The sequence below is a fragment of the Hippopotamus amphibius genome, chromosome 3 (genome assembly GCF_030028045.1).
Source record: "Hippopotamus amphibius kiboko isolate mHipAmp2 chromosome 3, mHipAmp2.hap2, whole genome shotgun sequence".
In the NCBI taxonomy this organism is placed as follows: Eukaryota; Metazoa; Chordata; class Mammalia; order Artiodactyla; family Hippopotamidae; genus Hippopotamus; species Hippopotamus amphibius.
Genome location: NC_080188.1, coordinates 19,775,844 through 19,796,577, shown reverse-complemented (window position 1 = coordinate 19,796,577; position 20,734 = coordinate 19,775,844). Strand labels below are relative to the sequence as shown.

The window sequence follows — 20,734 nt, the reverse complement described above, 5'->3', positions numbered from 1 at the left end:
AACAAAATCTGTACAAGCATCAGGACAGTTTAAGACCCATTATGAATTCACTCTTCTCAGATTAGCCAGGAGCTCACAGGAGGTATGGCCCAGAATGCCATTATTCTAGTGCCTCTTTATCCTTCCAGGATTTTCCCTAAATAAAAGACAGTCACAGAAGGTTTTATGTGTGTCCCAAGGGCCATGCCTTCAAATAGCACAAGGTTGCCACTGAGACATTTAAAAAAAAAAAAAGAAAGAAAGAAAGCCCAAGCTTCAGTCTTCAGCTTGTTGTTTGGACCCCCGAGTAAATTCCAAGTATTCCGCCTCCATCTTGAGCAGAATTCCTTTTACACATTCAGACTCTGAGGTAACAGAAATGTCCCCATGCCAGAGGCCTGCCCAGTGGTGGGAGTGTTTGCTCTGCTGTTTACTCTAATGGGTGGTGGTAACTTGGCACAGGGCAGTGAGATAACTGCTCAGGGTTATCTCACATCTTGGAAACTTGTTGCAGAAGCTGATCTTCGATTCTTTTCCTCCTGATGTGTGGTATTAAATGTCATTTAATCTTGGAACCAATCCTCTGAAATGGGTGCCATTACTAGAACCATCTTCGAGGTAGGGACATGGAGCCTCCTGCCATGGCGAGTAAGTTGCACAATCATGATCTAAACTCCAATATGTCTTCAACTCCAAAGTCGTTGCTCTTAACCAGCACAGTATTTATTTTATTATATCTATACATCGTGTATGCTGGGTCATGCCTAAGAAGTGACTATTAGTAAAGGCAAATATTTTATAAGTAAGGGGACGTGAGAATAGAACTCTTCACTGCAAACAAAAGTAGAATCACCTCTTGGATAAATACATTCTAAAACCTTCCACTGGATTAAATTCCAGCTAATGCTGGAAGACACTGCTCACCACTGAATATTATCTTCAAATTGCACTGTGCCTGTTGGTCAGCAAATAAAACTCTCCCAAGAATTCCAATTCCAAATTGCATATTAATTACACAGAGAGAGAGAGAGAGCTGTGAATCAAAGTTAACGGGTAGTTTGCATAGTTCTAGAGTAAACTCATGCCTTTTTTTTTTAAAATAAATTTATTTATTTATTTTTTGGCTGTGTTGGGTCTTGTTGCTGCACATGAGCTTTCTCTAGTTGTAGCAAGTGAGGACTACTCTTCATTGTGTTGTGCAGGCTCCTCATTGTGGTGGCTTCTCTTGTGGTGGAGCACGGGCTCTAGGTGCATGGGCTTCAGTAATTGCGGCACATGGGCTTAATTGTTGTGACTCATGGGCTCTAGAGCGTAGGCCCAATAGCTGTGGCGCACAGGCTTAGTCGCTCCTTGGCATGTGGTATCTTCCTGGGGCAGGGATCAAATCCGTGTCCCCTGCACTGGCAGGCAGATTCTTAACCACTGCGCCACCTAGGAAGTCCGCATGCCTGTTTTTGATCCTAAATAAAGAGTGGTTGGTAAACATTGGAACTATTTCCCAGTACAGTGTTATCCCTTGTCCTCTAAGATGCCCTTCTTCAGGGACTTCCCTGGCTGTCCACTGGGTAGGAGTCCACGCTTGCACTGCTGGGGGCCCGGGTTTGATCCCTGGTCAGGGAACTAAGATCCCGTAAGCTGCACAGCCAAAAAAAAAAGAAGTCCCGCTTCAAAGTTAAAATCCTACTGAAAGGTACTCTAAACCGGTACTAAGGAAATTCAAATCTTTGATAATTTCTGCTTTAAGTCTGAGTTAACCCCAAAATGTTATTTTACCCCGACAAGCTCAAACTCAACCTAAAGCAAAGACAGCAAAAATTCTAGCTAATAGTTCAGAATAATAATAGCTTGATTTGAGATTATATTCTCCTCTGTTTTACATGCCAAACTGTGAATAAATGATTTGTTTTGATTATATTGCCATGTTTGTTTAATGCAAGCAGGCTTCGATGAAGACTAATGCGTTTTTAGTGTACGCGAGCATGGCTCTGTGTAGGGAGGGTCCTGCCTCAGGGGATCTGGCATCCATGTGAAGCTTGGACCATTTGTATCCAATGCAACAAGTCTCTTCAGGTTCATTCTGGAAGAGCCTCTTGCAAACTGCTATAGCCAAGGGTTAGGTGAGAAACAGGCTTACACTTGGATGCCTGAGCCACACCACCAGTGGAGAATCACACTGCCAGACAGCTTATCTGCTACGAACGGAATCTGGGAGGCTCTGATATGCCAGTCTACACCAGAACTCACAGGCTAGGCTTCTCATTCTAACTGGTTTAAAGCTGGCTGGGGTAACCTCTTGCTTGTTTCCCCATAAACACAAGAATCCTACATAGGGGTAAGATTCTTACCTCAAGTTCATATATCTTTTTTTTTTCGAAGCTAAAAATTTCTTGTGCTAACATTTCATGAGCACTTGGTGCTAGGTTCAGCACTAGGAGCTTTGCATCCATCCTTTCAGCCCAGTGGTAAGAGTCACTTAGGGCAGCTGTGGTACAAACTCTAAGACACACTGTCAGGGTTCAAGGTAAGCTCCATGAGGACGAGGTCCACTGGTATCTGGCACATAGCAGGTGCTCAATAAATATTTGCAGAATGAATGAATGAGCACAAACTCTTCTGTGTTTGTGTCGCTGTTAAGATCTTAAGAAATTGCTGTCCACATATAAGTGTTAGGAGCTGAGCCAACAGTCTTTACCAGATGTCTCTTCTGCTAGGCTTCATAAATTTGACCATGTAGTTAAATGGAAAACAGCTTGGAATGAGAGGGGGAAAGGCAGCTCAAGAAGACTCTTTAAAATATATTAGAATTTAAAACTTGGTCCTGAAATTAAGTCATTGCTCAGCATAGGAAACAGGAAAAAGCGACTGTAATACTTACCAATAGGAATCTCTGTTACTTAGTCTCACTGATGTTCTTCGCACATCTCCTAGAGCAGAGGTTGGCAAACTTTTACTATACCTGGCCAGAGAGTTAACATTTTAGCCTTTATGTGCCATACAATCTCTGTCTGAACTAGTCAACTCCGCCAGTGTAGTGCAAAAGGAAATGTCTTTAAAAAAAAAAAAAGTGTGGCTGTGTTCCAATAAAACTTTATTTATAAAAACAAATGGCAGCCTATATTTGGCCCATGGCACAGTTTACCAAGCCTTGGTCTAATTGTAATAAGTTTCCTGTTTCATCTCTGAGTAAAGGGTCATACAGCTAATGCTGTATAATTCCCCTTTTTTAAGGCATTAAATAAATCATATATCTTGGCCTTGAAAACTCATTAAACAGCACACTGTGTAATTTATTTGACTATGGTATATTATACATAAGATAAGAAGAATGGAGTTTGTAGACCATAAGATATTCTTGAACGTGTTAAACTGACACAATGTACCATTTTTAAGTGGCCTCTAATGAAATCCTAATTTTATGGAATTTAGTTTTTATTCTGTTTGCGTCTCTGAGCCTTCTCTTTTATGTGTGTGTGTATTAAAATATACATGACAAAGTTAACCATTTTAACTTTTTTTTTAATTAATTAATTTATTTATTGGCTGTGTTGGGTCTTTGTTGCTACACGGGCTTTCCCTAGTTGTGGCGAGTGGGGGCTACTCTTTGTTGCGGTGTGCGGGCTTCTCATTCTGGTGGCTTCTCTTGTTGCCGAGCACGGGCTCTAGGCGTGTTGGCTTCAGTAGTTGTGGTACATGGTATGTGGGCTCAATAGTTGTGGCTCGAGGGCTCTAGAGTACAGGCTCAGTAGTTGTGGCTCATGGGCTTAGTTGCTCCTCGGCATGTGGGATCTTCCCGACCCAAGGCTCAAACCCGTGTTCCCTGCATTGGCAGGCGGATTCTTAACCACTGTGCCACCAGGGAAGCCCCATTTTAACTATTTTTAAGTGTACAGTTCAGTGGCATTAAGTACATTCACACTGGTCACACTGGTATGCAACCATCACCACCACCCATCTCCAAAACTTTCTCATCATCCCTCACTGAAACTCCATAGACACGAATTCCCCATTCTCCCTTTCCCCAACTCCTGGCAACCACCCTTCTACTTTCTATCTCTATAAATTTGACTATTTAGGTACTTCATGTAAGCAGAATCATACGATGTTTGTCCTTTTGTGTCTGGCTTATTTCACTTAGGATGTCTTCATGGTTCATCTGTGCTGCAGCATGTATGATAATTTCCTTCCTTTTTAAGCTGAATAATATTTCATTGAGTTTACATGCCACATTTTGTTTGTCCATTCATGTGTCAATGGACTTCTGGGTTGTTTCCACCTATTGGCCACTGTGAATAATATTGTTCTGGTCACTGGTGTACACATACCTGTTTGAGTAAAAGTTTTCAATTCTTTTGGATATATACCAAGTAGCAGAATTGGTAGATGGTATGATAGTTGTTACCTTTTTGAGGAATGATAGTTGTTACCTTTTTGAGGAACCACCACAGAGTTTAACACAGTAGCAGCACCATTTTACATTCCCACCAGCAATCTGCAAGGGTTCCAATTTTTCTACATTGTTGCCAACACTTACTTTGGTTTTTTGTTAGTCTGTATGTTTGGTTGCTTATAATAGGCATGCTAATGGATGCAAAGTGGTATCTCCTGGTCCTCAGTTATTGTTATGTTAGTGTTTGTAGTTAGTGCAAAAGATAGTTCACTTAAATGTTATATTAATTTATAGCTCATCCTATATATATATATATATATATATATATATATATATATATATATATATATATTCACATATATGTGTGTTTATTCCTCTCCTAAAGCCAAAATTATGTGAGACGGCTTCCAAGGACATGAAAACAATAAGATGAATAATATACATAGCTAAATTCATGGCATTGGTGATATAGAAGACTTAAAAAAAAAAAGAAACAATAGCCAAGATTAGATGAACCTGAAAGTGTGTTGTAATGTCCTAAACAGTAACAAAACTAAAGTGACAAAGTCAATCCTGAACTTCCTAGTGGCCAAAGGAAAAAGGGAAAGGGGGCCGGTAACATGATTTATTTATTCCAGATGATGAAAGCTCAGGAAAAAAGGCTTTTGTTGGCTCACAGATGTAAGAGAACAAGCTATAACTATTTTAAAACAGATGATTATGTTACTGAAAGCAACAGAATTTTTGGTGAAATGAATGGGGCTGGAATTGGGAATGCCTCCCCTAGCCTGACCATTATACAGCTTTTTTGGTATTAAGTGGTAGTTTCAAAATACAATTAGGAAAATAAAAAGTCAACCCCACATCTCTCAGCAGAGCAATAAGGACGATTCCCTTGGACTTTAGTCACTGTTTTATGTAGGACAACTATGTAAGATCTTGAATTCCGTCATACATGTTTATATATATATGTACCTGGCATTTCCTTCCCAGGTCACAGATTATAAACGCATATGTGCTTGTGCAAATAATCTTCATGAGAATATATCCTTATCTTCCCTTTGGAAGGAGGGAAATATCTTCATGTTCAAATCTGATATTGAAATTTCTGCTTCAACATGAAATTACAGGAACTGATGTAATTTTTTCAAATTTGTACCAGAAAAGGGCTTCACAACTGGATATGTTGCCAAACTAGCTTTCCAGCAATTGAAGAGCAAAGAAAATTAAAAATAAGAATAGAAGCCATATCAAACAGATGTTTTTAAAGAACCGAGAAAGTGTCAAAATTACTCTAAAACTGAAAGAATTGGGCTGAAGTTTTACCCAGAAGTTTGGATGAAGAGTAAGAACTGACGTTTTGGGAGCATTTACAATGTTCCAGGCACAGTTCAAAGTGCTTTGTGTGTATTAACTCACGTCTCTAAGCTTAGCAAAGTTAATACTACTGTCATCATTCCCATTTTATAGATAGGGAAACCGAGGCATGGAGCAGCTGAATATCCTTGCTCCAGGTCATGCAATTAGGAAGTGTTAGAGCTAGGATTCACACACAACCACGCATTCTGGCTCCAGAGGCCAATCACTAATCCACTAAACTGTACTGCCCCTTGATGTTACAGCAAATGAACCAAAGAAGTATTGGTTGGCCAACGGGCAAATAAATATCTTTTGTTGTGTCCCTATATTTTCTTTTGTTTTGTTTCTTTAAATGATCAAACTTACCTTAATTATCCTTGAAATTTCGCTTAATATCCTTGTGTAGAATTCCTAGTAGTATATTTTTTAAAATGATAAAAAAGGAAAAAAATTTAGTTGAATGATGAAACCTTATTCAGCTATTATAAATTACGTTTTTACAGTTTTAAGAATGTGGAGGAATGCTTGTAAAATGAAGTAAAGCTGCAGAATGTAAATTTGTGGGAAGCCCAGCTCCACCTCTCCCACCTCCCAAAGAAACTATTGAAAGAAAGATGGGAAAGTTTAACTGTGGCTATTACTGGATAGGAGAAATAAGAATAACTTCTTATTTTTCTTGATTTCCATAAAATTTACTTGAATACTTTCATAGTCAAAAAAGAAAAAAGGAACTAAACTTCATTTTTTAAAAAGCTAATCAGAGCTATTTTTTTAAATAAATTTACTTACATATTTATTTTTATTTACTGGGTGCATTGGGTCTTTGTTGCTGTGCACAGGCTTTCTGTAGTTGTGGAGAGCAGGGGATACTCTTCGTTGGGCTGCACAGGCTCCTCATTGTCATGGCTTCTCTTGTTGCCAAGCATGGGCTCTAGGTGTGCAGGCTTCAGTAGTTGCGAAGCATGGGCTCATTAGTTGTGGCTTGCGGCTCTAGAGCACAGGCTCAGTAGTTGTGGCACACACGCTTAGTTGCTTCATGGCATGTGGGATCTTCCCAGACCAAGGATCGAACCCATGTCCCCTGCATTGGCAGGCTGATTCTTAACCACTGCGTTACCAGGGAAGGCCCCAGAGCTGTCCTTTACAAACGCAACATACAAAGCTTCTAGTGATAATCTCATTGTATAATTTAAAATCATTTCCATGCGTCCTGTGCTGTAAGAGTGACGGTGGCATGGTTTAGACTTGCATTTGTGTGGCTATTTAAAGTAAAATGAAAAATTCTGCAATAGTCGCATTTCAAGTATTCAGTAGCCACAAGTGGCTAGTGATAGGTTTTCCATTATCACAGAAAGTTCTATTGCCCAGAACTGGTTTAGAAGAAAGAACATGGACTCTGGAGCCAGGCAGCTTGAAATCAAGTCCTGATACAAGCTGATACTTGCTGTGTGAAATTAGCAATTTACTCAACCTCTCTGAGCCTACTTCCCCAAAGACAAATTGGGACCAATGATAATATCACTTACCATGAAAAGAGATTAAGAAGATCAAATAAGATAATGCATGTGACAGTTCTCTGAAAACTATAGTGTAGTTTACCAGGTAGTTGCAGCTTCACAAGTCCCCCAGCCTGAACTTAATCTAGCTCTTTGTGCACTGATCCCAAATCCATGAATGATTCATACCAAGAGTTTTGCTGATAGGGAATGACACCATAAAAATCAGACTTACCAGCTCTTAGCACAGGTCCTAGGACAAGTCCTTGGTAATGTAGATGTTCCGTTTCTTCCTTGTAAAAAGCTTTGGCATGCAGCTCTGTATCTTCTATAATAACACCTCCTCTGTTTTTTCCTTAACAATATAACTACACTGCCATCCTTCCATTCCTAAATGAAAAAGACTGTCAAAAAAGAAAGCAAAGAAAGAGGCTTTGTCTGTCAAGGAAATAAAGGGGGTAAAATGCTGTAACTAAAAGAAATCAATCTGAGTTGACAGTGCTGGAATTAAGCAAAAGATGTTGCCAACTACTGCAAGAACATGAGGTTTTCACCAACGATGACAGCAGGTTCTCTATGCTTCAAAGCTGCTGGGGTACTGATGAAGCGGAAGTACTTGCTCATTCTGATTTTTTTTCCCCAAGTCACTTCTGGTTTTTCCTGCAAAACAACTTGCCTAATTTAGACTCTTTTAGAGCTGCCGCATATCCAGCGCGGTCTCCATCTTATTTCTCATTGAACCACCTGATAGTTAAGCGTGAGTCTTGTATGGCTTTGAGGGGGGCAAATAAAAAGGGGGGGATCAAGTTCTGGCTCAACTCGGTGTGTGCAGATTCCACACTCAGCCTCTCCCTCCTGCCTCCCCCAGGTTTCCGCCGCTGTGGATGCCTTTGACATCATGACCGCAGAAGATTCCACCGCAGCCATGAGCAGCGACTGCGCCGCCGGGTCCTCGGCCAAGGTGCCCGAGGGCGTGGCGGGCGCGCCCAACGAGGCGGCGCTGCTGGCGCTGATGGAGCGCACGGGCTACAGCATGGTGCAGGAGAACGGGCAGCGCAAGTACGGCGGCCCGCCGCCCGGCTGGGAGGGCCCGCACCCGCAGCGCGGCTGCGAGGTCTTCGTGGGCAAGATCCCGCGCGACGTGTACGAGGATGAGCTGGTGCCCGTGTTCGAGGCGGTGGGCCGCATCTACGAGCTGCGCCTCATGATGGACTTCGACGGCAAGAACCGCGGCTACGCCTTCGTCATGTACTGCCACAAGAACGAAGCCAAGCGCGCCGTGCGCGAGCTCAACAACTACGAGATCCGCCCCGGCCGCCTGCTCGGCGTGTGCTGCAGCGTCGACAACTGCCGCCTCTTCATCGGCGGCATCCCCAAGATGAAGAAGCGCGAGGAGATCCTGGAGGAGATCGCCAAGGTCACGGAGGGCGTGCTGGACGTGATCGTGTACGCCAGCGCGGCCGACAAGATGAAGAACCGCGGCTTCGCCTTCGTGGAGTACGAGAGCCACCGCGCCGCTGCCATGGCACGCCGCAAGCTCATGCCCGGCCGCATCCAGCTGTGGGGCCACCAGATCGCCGTGGACTGGGCCGAACCTGAGATCGATGTGGACGAGGACGTGATGGAGACCGTGAAGATCCTCTACGTGCGGAACCTGATGATCGAGACCACCGAGGACACCATCAAGAAGAGCTTCGGCCAGTTCAACCCGGGCTGCGTGGAGCGCGTCAAGAAGATCCGCGACTACGCCTTCGTGCACTTCGCCAGCCGCGAGGACGCCGTGCATGCCATGAACAACCTCAACGGCACCGAGCTGGAGGGCTCGTGCCTCGAGGTGACTCTGGCCAAGCCCGTGGACAAGGAGCAGTACTCCCGCTACCAGAAGGCGGCCAAGGGCGGCGGCGTGGCCGAGGCGGCGGTGGTGCAGCAGCCCAGCTACGTGTACTCCTGCGACCCCTACACCCTGGCCTACTACAGCTACCCCTACAACGCGCTCATCGGGCCCAACAGGGACTACTTCGTGAAAGGTTAGTGGGAGCTCCTGGCCTGGGTAAGCGCAGGCAGCCGCGCCCACCAGGTGGGCGGCAGCAGGGGTGTAGTGGCTGTAACTTACTGAGCCGGTGGACGGCGACCTCCGCCCCCCGCCCCCCTCCATTTGGGTGTCGGTTCTGGGTTCTGTTCCTTGCTGGCACTGAAGGCATTCACTTCTGCGATGCTGAGAGAAATGCAGACCGTTCGTATGTATGGAGTGAGTGGTAAAATCATGGGCGCACGTGCAAGCTCTTCTTGCATTCTGCCTTTCCAGGGCCTACCCAGTGTGGGGCTAGTCCGCCAGTCTCTGGGTTCTTAGGTTAAAACCTACCTGTGAAATTAAATCTTTAGAATGTTGGGAATTGGGGGGGCACAGTGTTGTTGGGTTTTTTGTTTGTGTTGCTTTGTTGTTTTTAGTCACTGGCTTGCCTGTCCTGAAATCAGGCATTACACTGGGAAACGAAATGCATAGGCTTTGGATTCTGTTCTCTGGTTAACTGGCTCTGGGACTTTCGTCAGCCCCTTTAACCTCCCGAGGCCTGTCTTCTCATGCATAAAATGAGGAAGGTGACTAGCAGTTCCCCTTCCACATCTAACTTTGTTACAGTCTATGAACATTTTTATTCATTGGAGTTGCAGTTGCAGTCCTAGGAACTGGCCCTTCAAGTTCATCTCTTGCACTAAGTAGACATCTTAGGCTGCATCTAGGCTGGAGCAGAATGTGTGAAACATCTTCCCAGCTCATTGAAGAGCAGAGTTGCAGCCACCTGCAGCTTAGAGCCAGGGCAGACACCTAAGTACCAAGAACCTTGAGTTAAGGTCAGCCTCCTGTACTGTTGCTGTTGGTAGCTCATCATTTTTTGTGTTGTTATTATAAGCAGGCAGCATAAGAGGCCGGGGTCGAGGTGCAGCTGGCAACAGAGCCCCAGGGCCCAGGGGTTCCTACCTTGGGGGATATTCTGCTGGCCGTGGTATATATAGCCGATATCATGAAGGAAAAGGAAAACAACAAGAAAAAGGATATGAACTTGTACCGAATTTGGAAATCTCTGCTGTCAATCCAGTTGCCATTAAACCTGGTACAGGTCAGTATAAACCAGAGTGAGAATGGATCTCTTCAGCCTGAACCCCACCCCTCTCTTTGAAGTGACTTCCTTGGGTACTTTCATCTGCATTTAGTTTCCTCTTCTCAAAGGCAGCCAGAGATTAGGCAAGGAATGTAGCCTCCCGGGCCTTCTTTTGTTTGTTTGTTTGTTTGTTGTTCTAGAATTTTCTTTTATTCCTTTATTTATTTATTTATTTTTTTCTGGGCCTTCTTATCTAGAACTTAGAGGGATAGTCTAGTTTTGACCACATTCAAGTCAAACTTTTCAATAGTGGGCTTTTCAGATGCGTGTCACCAGTTGTTAGGCTTTTTCTCAATTAGGCAGATTTTCAGCTAGGCAGATTAGGGCAGGGGGTGCAGGGGTAGAGGAACATGAGGCTCTTCTGTATCTTCTACCAGCTAAAAACTTTCTTTTCCTTATTCAAGCCTGTTTCTACCACAGTTATCAGAAGGCAGAAGGTGCAGCTCTTTGCCAGTTCTAAGAACTAATTGGGAAGAACTCTCAGAAGACTCCCCTTCAGGAGCAAATAACACGTACTGGTTTTAACAAACCAGAACGCCTGGGAGCAAGGCAGCAGTAAAAATTTTTGCAGCTAATTTCCAGCTCTCATTTCCGCCTGTTGCTGGATCAGTAGACTGGGGGTAGGAGCACTCAAATAATTCAAGCCAGGGACCTTGAACTTTGCTTCCACCCTCCAGGCCCCACAAACCAGTTTTCCAACGTTGTTAGTGCTCATTGGTCACCGAATGTGAAACAGGTCTTCTTTCTGATCCTAACCTGCAAGGAGCTGTATTTAACTCTACAGGGTGAGCACAGCACAAACCACATTTGCACACACCACACTAGCACCCAAACACATGGGAAATTCCGTTCTGATCTTCCTCCAGACCTTCTCCCGGTCTCATGGAGGGTAGGTTGAAGAACTCGAAGCTCAGCCTCTCTGACTTTTGGAGGTTTGCACTTCTTCCCCTTGCTGAAACAGACTCAGAGGAGCTGTGCGAGTGCCGCATAGGTTGGCATTGGCCACAGAGAGCTTACAAAGCATTTTCCTAGTAGAACTTCCGTTTGAAGTAATCCAGTAATTTTTTTTTTTAATGTCTATGAAAAAAATTCTGCAATTTCTTCACTTAAGTGACTCCTTGGACTGGATTTCCTTATAAATACCATTGGGGCTTTACGCAGTGTAAAACAGATCCCATTTTTCTCTGTAACTCCATAAAGCAGAGCCTGGATACCGGAGTTGTCGCTTCTGATTGTTGGGAAAGGGACTCCTGTTGGCAGGAACTTAAGATTTAACTAGAGAAAAGAACTCTTAAACAATCTTTAAGCATACAGTTGTGTTCTAGGGCATGAGGTAGAAATTCCTGGGGCCGACAGCCAGAACAATCCAGAGTTGCTTCGTACAACTCAAATGTAGCTCAAACTTATAACCCTTTCTGGGCCCCATCCCCTTGACCTCTATTTCTGATTAATCCAGAAAATTAGAACTATGTATTTTAGGAGGAAAACCAGGGCAGCAGTGCAGTATCTGGGCACAAGATCATATGAATGGAAAGGCAGGTAAAAGATTTGGTAAAGATTTTAGGTATATTTTATTGAATGGCTGTATCATTGTTTAGCCAGCAGTCATTTCCCTTTACCTTCTATCAAGTCAGCTTTTATTAGAAGAAAATACCTACCGTTGGAAGAAAAACATAAGTGAAAGGATGCTTTGTGTATGCATTTCAGTATTCCTGCTCATCCTTACAACACACACACATACCACACACTCACACAAACTGCCCCAAATCAGGGCTGGTTTGTGTTTCTTTTTAACTCTCCTTATCATACTTTGACATTCGATAACTGCTGTTTGAATCTCTGGTTGAAACGAGTCCTTCGGACTTTACTCACAGAAACACGTCTTTGAATTGGCAGGTCCCACCAAGGAAAGCAGTCACTCTACTGCTTTGCTGTTATGACTGGACATTAGAAAATTAGGGAATTTTCTATTTTTTTAATGTATTTTTTCCTTGAGTCAGTAATGTTGAAATCTGAAATACAGGGCGGGGAGGATGTATATAGACCTCTGAGTTCTCAGAATGAAACCCTCAACAGCACCTGCTTTTTGAAACATGGTGAAAGTGAAAAGGGCAGTAGGTCTGGTAACGCGTTAGATGAGTGATAAGGAACCGGCAGTCTGCTTCTCACACTCTTGGGCCTCAAGCCTCTGCTCTCACTTCTTATTCTGAGCCTATTTTCTCAGAATTAGAAAGCCCTTTCTTGCTCTGTAGGACCTCAAGAGTAAGAGTCAAAATGCGATTTTCTGTTAGAAGCAGTAGGAAATGTGGGCGCAGAAACCTGACTCTAGGTTTGCCTTCCCCGAGGATCTATGGGGAGACCCCATCAGACTTTTGAAAATCAAGCTGGGGCAAGGAGTACCCGCCACCTCCTCTCTCTTCCTCTTGGGGAGCACCTCTACTGAGAGAGCATTGGTTGTCAGGGAGAGCCCCTGGATGCTAAAGTACGTTTTTAAAAGTATTGAGAAAGTGATGGACCTCCCTTAGCGACTGGATGCCTGACCCCTGTTTTCCTCTTTCTTCTCTCATAGTGGCCATCCCTGCCATCGGGTCCCAGTATTCCATGTTTCCGGCAGCTCCGGCTCCTAAAATGATTGAAGATGGTAAAATCCACACAGTGGAGCACATGATCAGCCCCATCGCTGTGCAGCCAGATCCAGCCAGCGCTGCCGCGGCTGCTGCCGCGGCCGCCGCTGTCATCCCTGCCGTGTCCACGCCACCGCCTTTCCAGGTAGGGTTGTTGCTGCAGTCGTTGCGTTCGTGTGAGACCTCATTTATCAGGGATTCATTTAATATTCCACAGGAGAATTTACTGTGTGCCTAGCGCTCTGTTAGAACTATGGGACTGGGTGACCGAAAAACTTTGTAAGATAAATCGTGGCAGGACAGAAGAAGGTTTAGTAATAATTGTACTACCCTAATATTGTCACTGTATTAAAGATGGGAAGCAATATGCAAAAATGACTGTAATTTCTCAGTGTCATAATATTATCCATACTGTTTTATTTTTTATGATACTGGATAATTTTTAACTCATGTTTTTGTCGTTAAGGAGATGACACACAAAGTCCCAGGAGATAGTTCACGTTTTTCCACTCCAGATTATAGTTCAGTGAAGCATTTTTTTTAAAGTTCTGCCCCTCCCTCCTTCTCTCTCTTTTTCTCTCTCTCTGTGTGAGTATACACACATGTATGTGTGTGCCTGTAGAGAGAGACAAATGTCCATAGAGATAAAGACATAGGAACTTTACAAAATCTGCCTTCAACGCTCTCTTCCAACCAAATCCAGCTATTCCCATATCTCCTCCCAATCCAATCTTACCGTTCCATCCTCCTTCCCCACCTCTAGTCATAGTGTTCTCCTCTCTGTGGTTTCTTCTCTGGACTCTTTCCCATCCACCTCACCTTGGAAATCATCTCTCCTGTACTTCTCATCACCTACATTAATTGGCATTTGACTGCCAGTGTGTTCTATCTCCCCAATGAAAATGAAGTTCTTCCAGAACAAGAGCTACTTCTTATACTTCTTTGTGCCTGCAATGCATAGCACACAGGGAATACCTGTAAAATAATCTTGTTGAAGTTATCCTTTGTGAGGCAGTGAACCTCAAATACCTCATCAATCAACAAGCATAAAAACTCCAGCCAGGGATGTCTTTTACCTAATCGGAAAAGAATTATCCAAGGGACATGTTTGTATTGATAAAATAGAGATTCTTAGATTCAAACGCCAGAAGATTCCAGTTCGGCAGAACTGGGCTGGGACGCTAGAATCCGCATTTTGTCCCAGCTCCTTGGTGTTGCTGAAACAGAGCCAGGCCCGTGAACCCCCACAGGAGCGCACTGTTTACTTGCTGTCGCCCACTCTGAGCCCCAGTCTGACTGCACTATTCAGAAAGGGTCAGACCATGTGACGTTTATTTTTCTATCAGTATATCATCAAGTATTCTTTAACTCCAAAACCCAAAAAATAGAATAGGTTGGAAATGACTCAAAGTAGTTATTACTGTGGCCTACCTATAAATGTACAGTAACCTACAAGCATTACTTAGTAGAATTGTGCTAATAATATCTGTTTCCTCTTTACTAAGAAACTTGTGAACTTTGGTCTTTGCTACGTGGTCATAGTTATGGTCAGGCCCAAATTCCAGGCTTCTTGATTATGTTCTGGATTGCAGACTGTTTCTATCTTATGCCAGTCTGTACTGGACGCTGCCACGGGGGCCTTTACTCGAAGTTGTGGTTTGGGAATTTGTTCAGTGTGCTGTCATTAACAGTTGGTTCTTATGGAGATGGTTTCCTCTTCCAGTATATTCTGCAGAATGCCTGGACTACTTCCGTTGTAATGTGGGAATGACTTCTTTAAGTGTACGTGGCCCTGCTGCTCTCCCTCAAATCTACGTACTCTGTGTCCTGCCTCAGGTTCTCTGACCTGGGTTTTCTGACATGTTCAGTCCTCCGCCTCCTCTGTGTTCTCTGCCAAATTGCAGCAGAGGGAGGAGCATTTTGAGCGCCACAGATTGGTTAATAGAACACCTTTCAGAGTGGAGCAACACGGGTAATCAGTTCCCAGCAGGGCTTCCAGAACCTTCTTGGGGAACACCTTCGATCTTCCTCCTCTGTTTTGCAGGTGCTCAGGGATGTTCCTGTTTAGCCATTTCATATCCAAAGTTTCATATAGCCTTTGCAAGCAATTAAAAAAAATGCAGGTGTAGACGATCATTTTTTCACGTTGATTTCTCAAAGTGTTCTCAGTCTTCACAAGTCACTGGTATAGATAGAGCAAGGATAACCATTCCTATTTTGAGAGGAGGAAAAATTGAGATCTTCTTCTCTACTCCTCCCCAGCTCAGCCCAACCCCGTGTTGGGCTGCACTGTAGCACATGGAAAGGTTTTTCTCAGATGTCACCTTCCCTGTGATTCCTTCCCTTTGTGCATTTGTCATTAGAGAGATATGCATACATTTGGAAAAGATGCTTTGTGTCTTGCTGTGAACCACAGTCTTCCCAGTTCCAAAGTTTGGCTCCCTGGTTGTAAAGCGTTTCTAATGAAATATTCATTGTGGCTGCAATTGTAGGAGGCAGGATAACGCAAGGCTGAACGTGCAGGCTCCAGAGTCACACATCCCATTGCTTAAAAGCTGTGTCACCTTATGCAAGTCATTTAAAACATCCGAACTTCTCCATATAATCATAGTACCAACTTCATTGATGGTTGTGATGCTGATTCAATAACATCATACAAATAAGGCGCTTAGAATAATGCCTAGCAGACTGTAATCTCTCTGTTGTGGTTATTTAGTGTAAGTACTGTTTTGGTTATAGTTGAAAAAATGACTCTCAGATTATGAAGTTCCTTTGAACATAATTTTGTGACTCTGATTTGCAGATTTTGTAAAGGAATGATTATTCCTTTATAAAAATCCAAGAAGAAGTAATTTTTAAAAATCTAATTCTCCATTTCATATATCCTGAATTGTTTATTTTAAAGATGCATTCAGACAAAGAGACCACAGCAGCACCTACTACAGGGCGTTCTGTGAAACATAAGGGGCACTAGGTGTTTTGTTAATGTATGTTTTATGTTACCAAACGCCTACTTTTCCATAAAGCAGCTCAGAGAACAAGCTCCGTAGCAAACACTTTGGGAAATACCGCGAACCACAGTCTTCCCTGCCTACTCCTGTTTGTTCTGAGAACACAGTATGTTACACTTTCAAGTGGAGGGAAGGAAGCTGCAGGGACTTCTGGAGTCAGTGTGGCATCTACCGCAAGGCAGTTAGCTTGTCTTTCCCCGCTTCCTCCTCATGTGCAGATCCCACCTTATCCTTCAAAACCCAGCTCAACTATCTCCACTTCTGAGATGCTTTCTCTGGCTCCTTCTCGAAGCTTCTACAGTAATTTGTATCTATAGGGGTGTCATATCTTAGGCGGGAGATGGTTGAGGGATCACATTTGCTGAAAATCGGGTATGGTCACAATCTTTTTAGGTCACAGCTTAAGAAGCTGGCCCTTTGGAGATCTGTGTACTTTGTTCCAAAAAGCTGTCACAGACGATGCTCCTCTCCATTCGTGAAACATCATGTTCCTTCAGTTAAGTATGAGTTGAGGCAGCTGGCATGTATTTTAGGAAAAATACTTATTCTTAGTTATAGTGAGATCAACTGAGTAAAGAAGGGTAGACCTCAACTTCCATCTCTAGCTTGCTCTGGGGCATAGGCTGAGTGGAACAGTGGGCAGAAGACTCCAGAGCATTAGAACTTTTCCTGCGCGCTGCAGTTCTGTCACTGTCGCCAGCTGAATTCGAATGAGCCTTGAGGATGTGACTTTACCTGACTTTAATGGCTTCTGTCTCGCTCCCTTAATTATTGTCTGTCTACCCTTCTGCTTTCTGCCCTGAGAAAGGCAACTTTTGTTTCTCTGTTTGTCCTCCCGACCCCTGGGAGTTAAATGAATGAATGGGGCGGTTGAATGAATGGATAGGTAACCTATACGTGATCCGTAAGGATTCTTTGTCTCCTCCTCAGGGCCGCCCAATAACTCCAGTGTACACGGTGGCCCCAAACGTTCAGAGAATTCCCACTGCTGGGATCTACGGGGCCAGTTACGTGCCATTTGCTGCTCCGGCCACGGCCACGATCGCCACACTACAGAAGAACGCGGCGGCCGCGGCCGCCATCTACGGCGGCTACACAGGCTACATACCTCAGGCCTTCCCCGCCGCGGCCGTCCCGGTGCCCATCCACGACGTCTACCAGACCTACTGAGACCCGCCTGCCGCAACCACTGAAGGAACACTCTATTTATGAAGAAAGAACGTGTTGGGTTAGCACACACGAAACCTGAACGTGAAGAATGTTATGAAACACCATACTGGAATATTTTATATACATGAAGTTTTCACTAGTTTTTTAAGACTGTTTTCAATTTAGCAGACCTATGCTCATACATTTCTAAGAGACTTGCAATGGTTTGTGCCTTAAACACCATCTCTTAAAAATTTGTACGCTGTAGTACATTTGTATAGAGGTTTCTGTTTTTGTATTTTTAAGGATATATTTTCAGTATGAAGGTTATTTTCTTAACTTCTGCACTCCAGAGATTTCTATTTTGTAGTACCTTCAATAATAAATATATCAACTATATATTAAAAAGCACACTTGAGCAGCTAGGGAACTATTTTGAAAAAATATATTCAATATTTAAAGATACAAACAATAGTGCTTTAAAAATACTACATGAAACGTTATTTTAAAAGTTATACTGGAAAGTGCAATTTTAAAATGAGTAAAACCTCTATTTCTACTGGAATGAAGAGTTGACGGGTGTTACCATACGTTCTCCATGATGGTTCTATTTTTTAAACACTCGACCTCTCCTTATGCCAACATTGAAAGACTTGTCACAATTCTGAGTCCAAACACTGGAAAGCTCTCTCCCCTGCCACCATTACCCTGGGCCCCTGTTCGTCCTCCATGTGCCTTTGCTCTTAGGTGTGTTCTCTCCCCACGCCCTCCCCACCCTCTCCCCGCCATCCCCAGTGCCACCTTCGTGTTTGGCAAGTCTAGGACAAATGAATTACTCTGACAGAGAAAACATTGATGGCTTTTATACTTCTTTTTGTTGGGGTTTTTTGTTATGGGTTTTTGTTTTTTTTGGGGGGGTTGGTTTGTTTGGGGGAGGTATTTTCAATAGCAGAGTATGTATAAGCACAAGATTTTAATAGTTTGCATAAGACATCTTTGCATAGCTATTTAATTGTCCAGTATACAACTTTCATTCCTTTCCTGATGCTTTATTATTTGTTTTGAAGTATGAGTTTGTAGCGACAGAGAATGTTATTGTAGACAAGACCCTGAAAGACTCTTGTCGGCTGATAGTTGTGCTTCTAGTTGCCTTATCATGTTTCAAGCAAAATGTCTGTGGTTGTCACGGTGTTGGAAATGTTATGTTTATTGAACAGGGCCTCCCTCCGTTGCCATGCACGTGGCAAGTGAACTGAATTGGGGTGTGCACAGCCAGGAGGAGGAGGAGAGACCTGTGGGAGAAAAAGATTGTAAATATCTCCTATTGCTTGTTTTTAGTTTGTTTTATGTTGCAGAAGTTCATGGTACATAGTTGAATGCAAAATGAAACCGTTTTATTTCAATGTTATTAAACAGTTTTGTTTTATTAGGAAGTAGATGTATTGTTGCAGTGTTTTGTGCCTGTTTAAAGGCTTTTGTTTAGCAGAGTGAATGTAAAATACAGTAAAATGCTAACATTGCCATCTACTTTATGAAATACCAACTTGGAATTTTTTTTTAAAGGTTCTATCAAGGAAGTGAGGTGTGCAATAGATGGCAAGGACACAGTTGTGTTTTTATGTCATGTTAGAGATTCCATCAAGTCTTTCCACTCACTGAATTTTGCTGACGGCTGCATTCTTATTGTGGATTAATAATAGGATAGTGCCCTTAGCAAATGTTTTAGTTTTGTTTTACATTTTAAATTAAGAGATTCTCAAATGCCTTCTTTTCCCTCATCTTAGGGTGGGATGAATTTTTTTATATATAAGCAATATTTATTTAACTATTCTATAAAATTATTGAGTGCCTGCAAAGGCCTTTAAACATTCCTAACCTTCCTTTCCATCGTTCTTAAATGACATAAAGTAATTGTGCAATGTTCCTGATCGTGTACCCAGAAAGCTGCATCCAAACTCATATCTGTTGTAACAAGTAATTCAGTTTGGATTAGATTCCCATACATTGGCTTTGTATGAAAGAAGTGCTCTCCTACTCTCCTTCCAGTGAAGGATTAATTATCACAGAGGTTCACTGGATGAGACTGACCCAGGGGTCTTACTGTATTTTACATGTGCCTGTAAATTATTTGCAAAAAAGAAAACAAAAAGAAAACAAAAAAGAAAAAAGAAAAAACAAGGAAAAAAAAATGGTGTCTTAACATGGCAACTACCAAACTACCTTAAAAATAAATGTTGGTGACATAGCCAGTTAAGTATCAGTGAGCCTCCTACCTACCTATGGTCTGTCTGTTCCTGTTGTTTCAAAACCATTTCACATATGTACACTACTGAGGTAAGTTTGTAACTTGAAATGTGAACTTTTTTTTTTAGGGTTAAGAACAAACTATATAAATGTTTTAAAAAAAAGCTTTCGAGGTCTCTGTTTTCAAACATGCTAGCAGTTTAGTTGTTGTCTTTAGTTGCTTTGTATTTGAAAAGCTTTTAAGTTTATTTAGATCTTGCTTCATTTACAATACATTCTTAGGATGTATGTAGTAAATAAAGCTTTCTTTAAAGCAATTTCAAGACCTTATTTTATATTGTGTTTTCTTTATACACATTTTTTTTTCTAACAAAATTAGAAAAACCCTTACAGCATAGAAGGAATTGACTAATACATTATTTTCAGCTGGGAAAATCATATCTTTGATTTGCAATTACTAATGAAGATGAGACACATGGTAAAAATTATGAATTATCAACGTCCTCAAACTTGAGTCCAGGTGGTAGGAAGTTGAACACTCAACTGCTACTTAGCATCTGGATCAGAATAGGATGTGGCAGAGCCTGTCACTGTTCTCCCAAGAGCTTTACACTCAGAAATCTACATGGAGGCAGTTGATGTGACATTGAATTTTTTGGTGGTCTCATGAATGTGCTGGGGTTACCTGAATGATGGTCATTGCATTGGAAACCAAAGCCCTCTGTTTCACCTTTTCATATCACCTGGCAGGATTAGGATACTGCCTTTTTCTCTAGCGATCATCACTAACTTCAGGTAGAATCCATCAGCAAAGCCAATCAAATGATCCAAGGCAAAGTGATAGGTTGTCGATGGAATTACCTCTAAAAACTGCCCCATGTGGCTCTGCCGTTGGTGAAGAATTTTACCTTCTTAAGTCTTGAGCACCCTGGGTTATGGCCTCCCAACCCACATTTCTTAGAATTCTAACTTCCTGCTTTCTCTTAAAAGGATAAGGGCTTTTTCAGAGATAGAAGAAGCCAGGAAACTTGCCAGCGTGACAGATCATTAGGCAGTATTTTCAAGGGCAACAAGATCTGCTGATTCCTTCTTGTTCTAGGAGAAGAGCACAGATGCCCTTCAAGTTGCAGAATCAGAGTTTGAGTGCTCTTGTTGGAAAAAGAATTAACGATCTTACAAAATGCATATTACACCTCTACTAGGTGCCCTGCCTGGCTTTCTTCTAGGTGCTGCAGTGACTACAGCATCAACAAAACCAACAAAACCTTGCATACATACAGCTTACATTCCAGTGGGAGAACACAGACAAAACAAGCAGGTAAATAGT

At 42.7% G+C, this 20,734-nt stretch overlaps 1 protein-coding gene across 8 annotated transcripts in view; it reads left to right on the top strand.

The window, feature by feature from the left end:
* Nucleotides 1–19,665, top strand: part of RBM47 (RNA binding motif protein 47) — a 159,043-nt gene extending 139,378 nt beyond the window's left edge. For 7 of the 8 annotated variants that reach the window (XM_057726845.1, XM_057726841.1, XM_057726842.1 and 4 more), the window contains 4 exons: nt 8,090–9,248; nt 10,131–10,337; nt 12,949–13,148; nt 16,945–19,665. In XM_057726845.1, coding sequence (XP_057582828.1) covers nt 8,120–9,248; nt 10,131–10,337; nt 12,949–13,148; nt 16,945–17,184 — 1,776 coding nt within the window. In that variant the 5' untranslated portion in view covers nt 8,090–8,119 and the 3' untranslated portion in view covers nt 17,185–19,665. The remainder of the gene's footprint in view (nt 1–8,089; nt 9,249–10,130; nt 10,338–12,948; nt 13,149–16,944) is intronic. The other variant, XM_057726846.1, reaches the window with a different exon arrangement.
* Nucleotides 19,666–20,734: the final 1,069 nt, after the last annotated feature.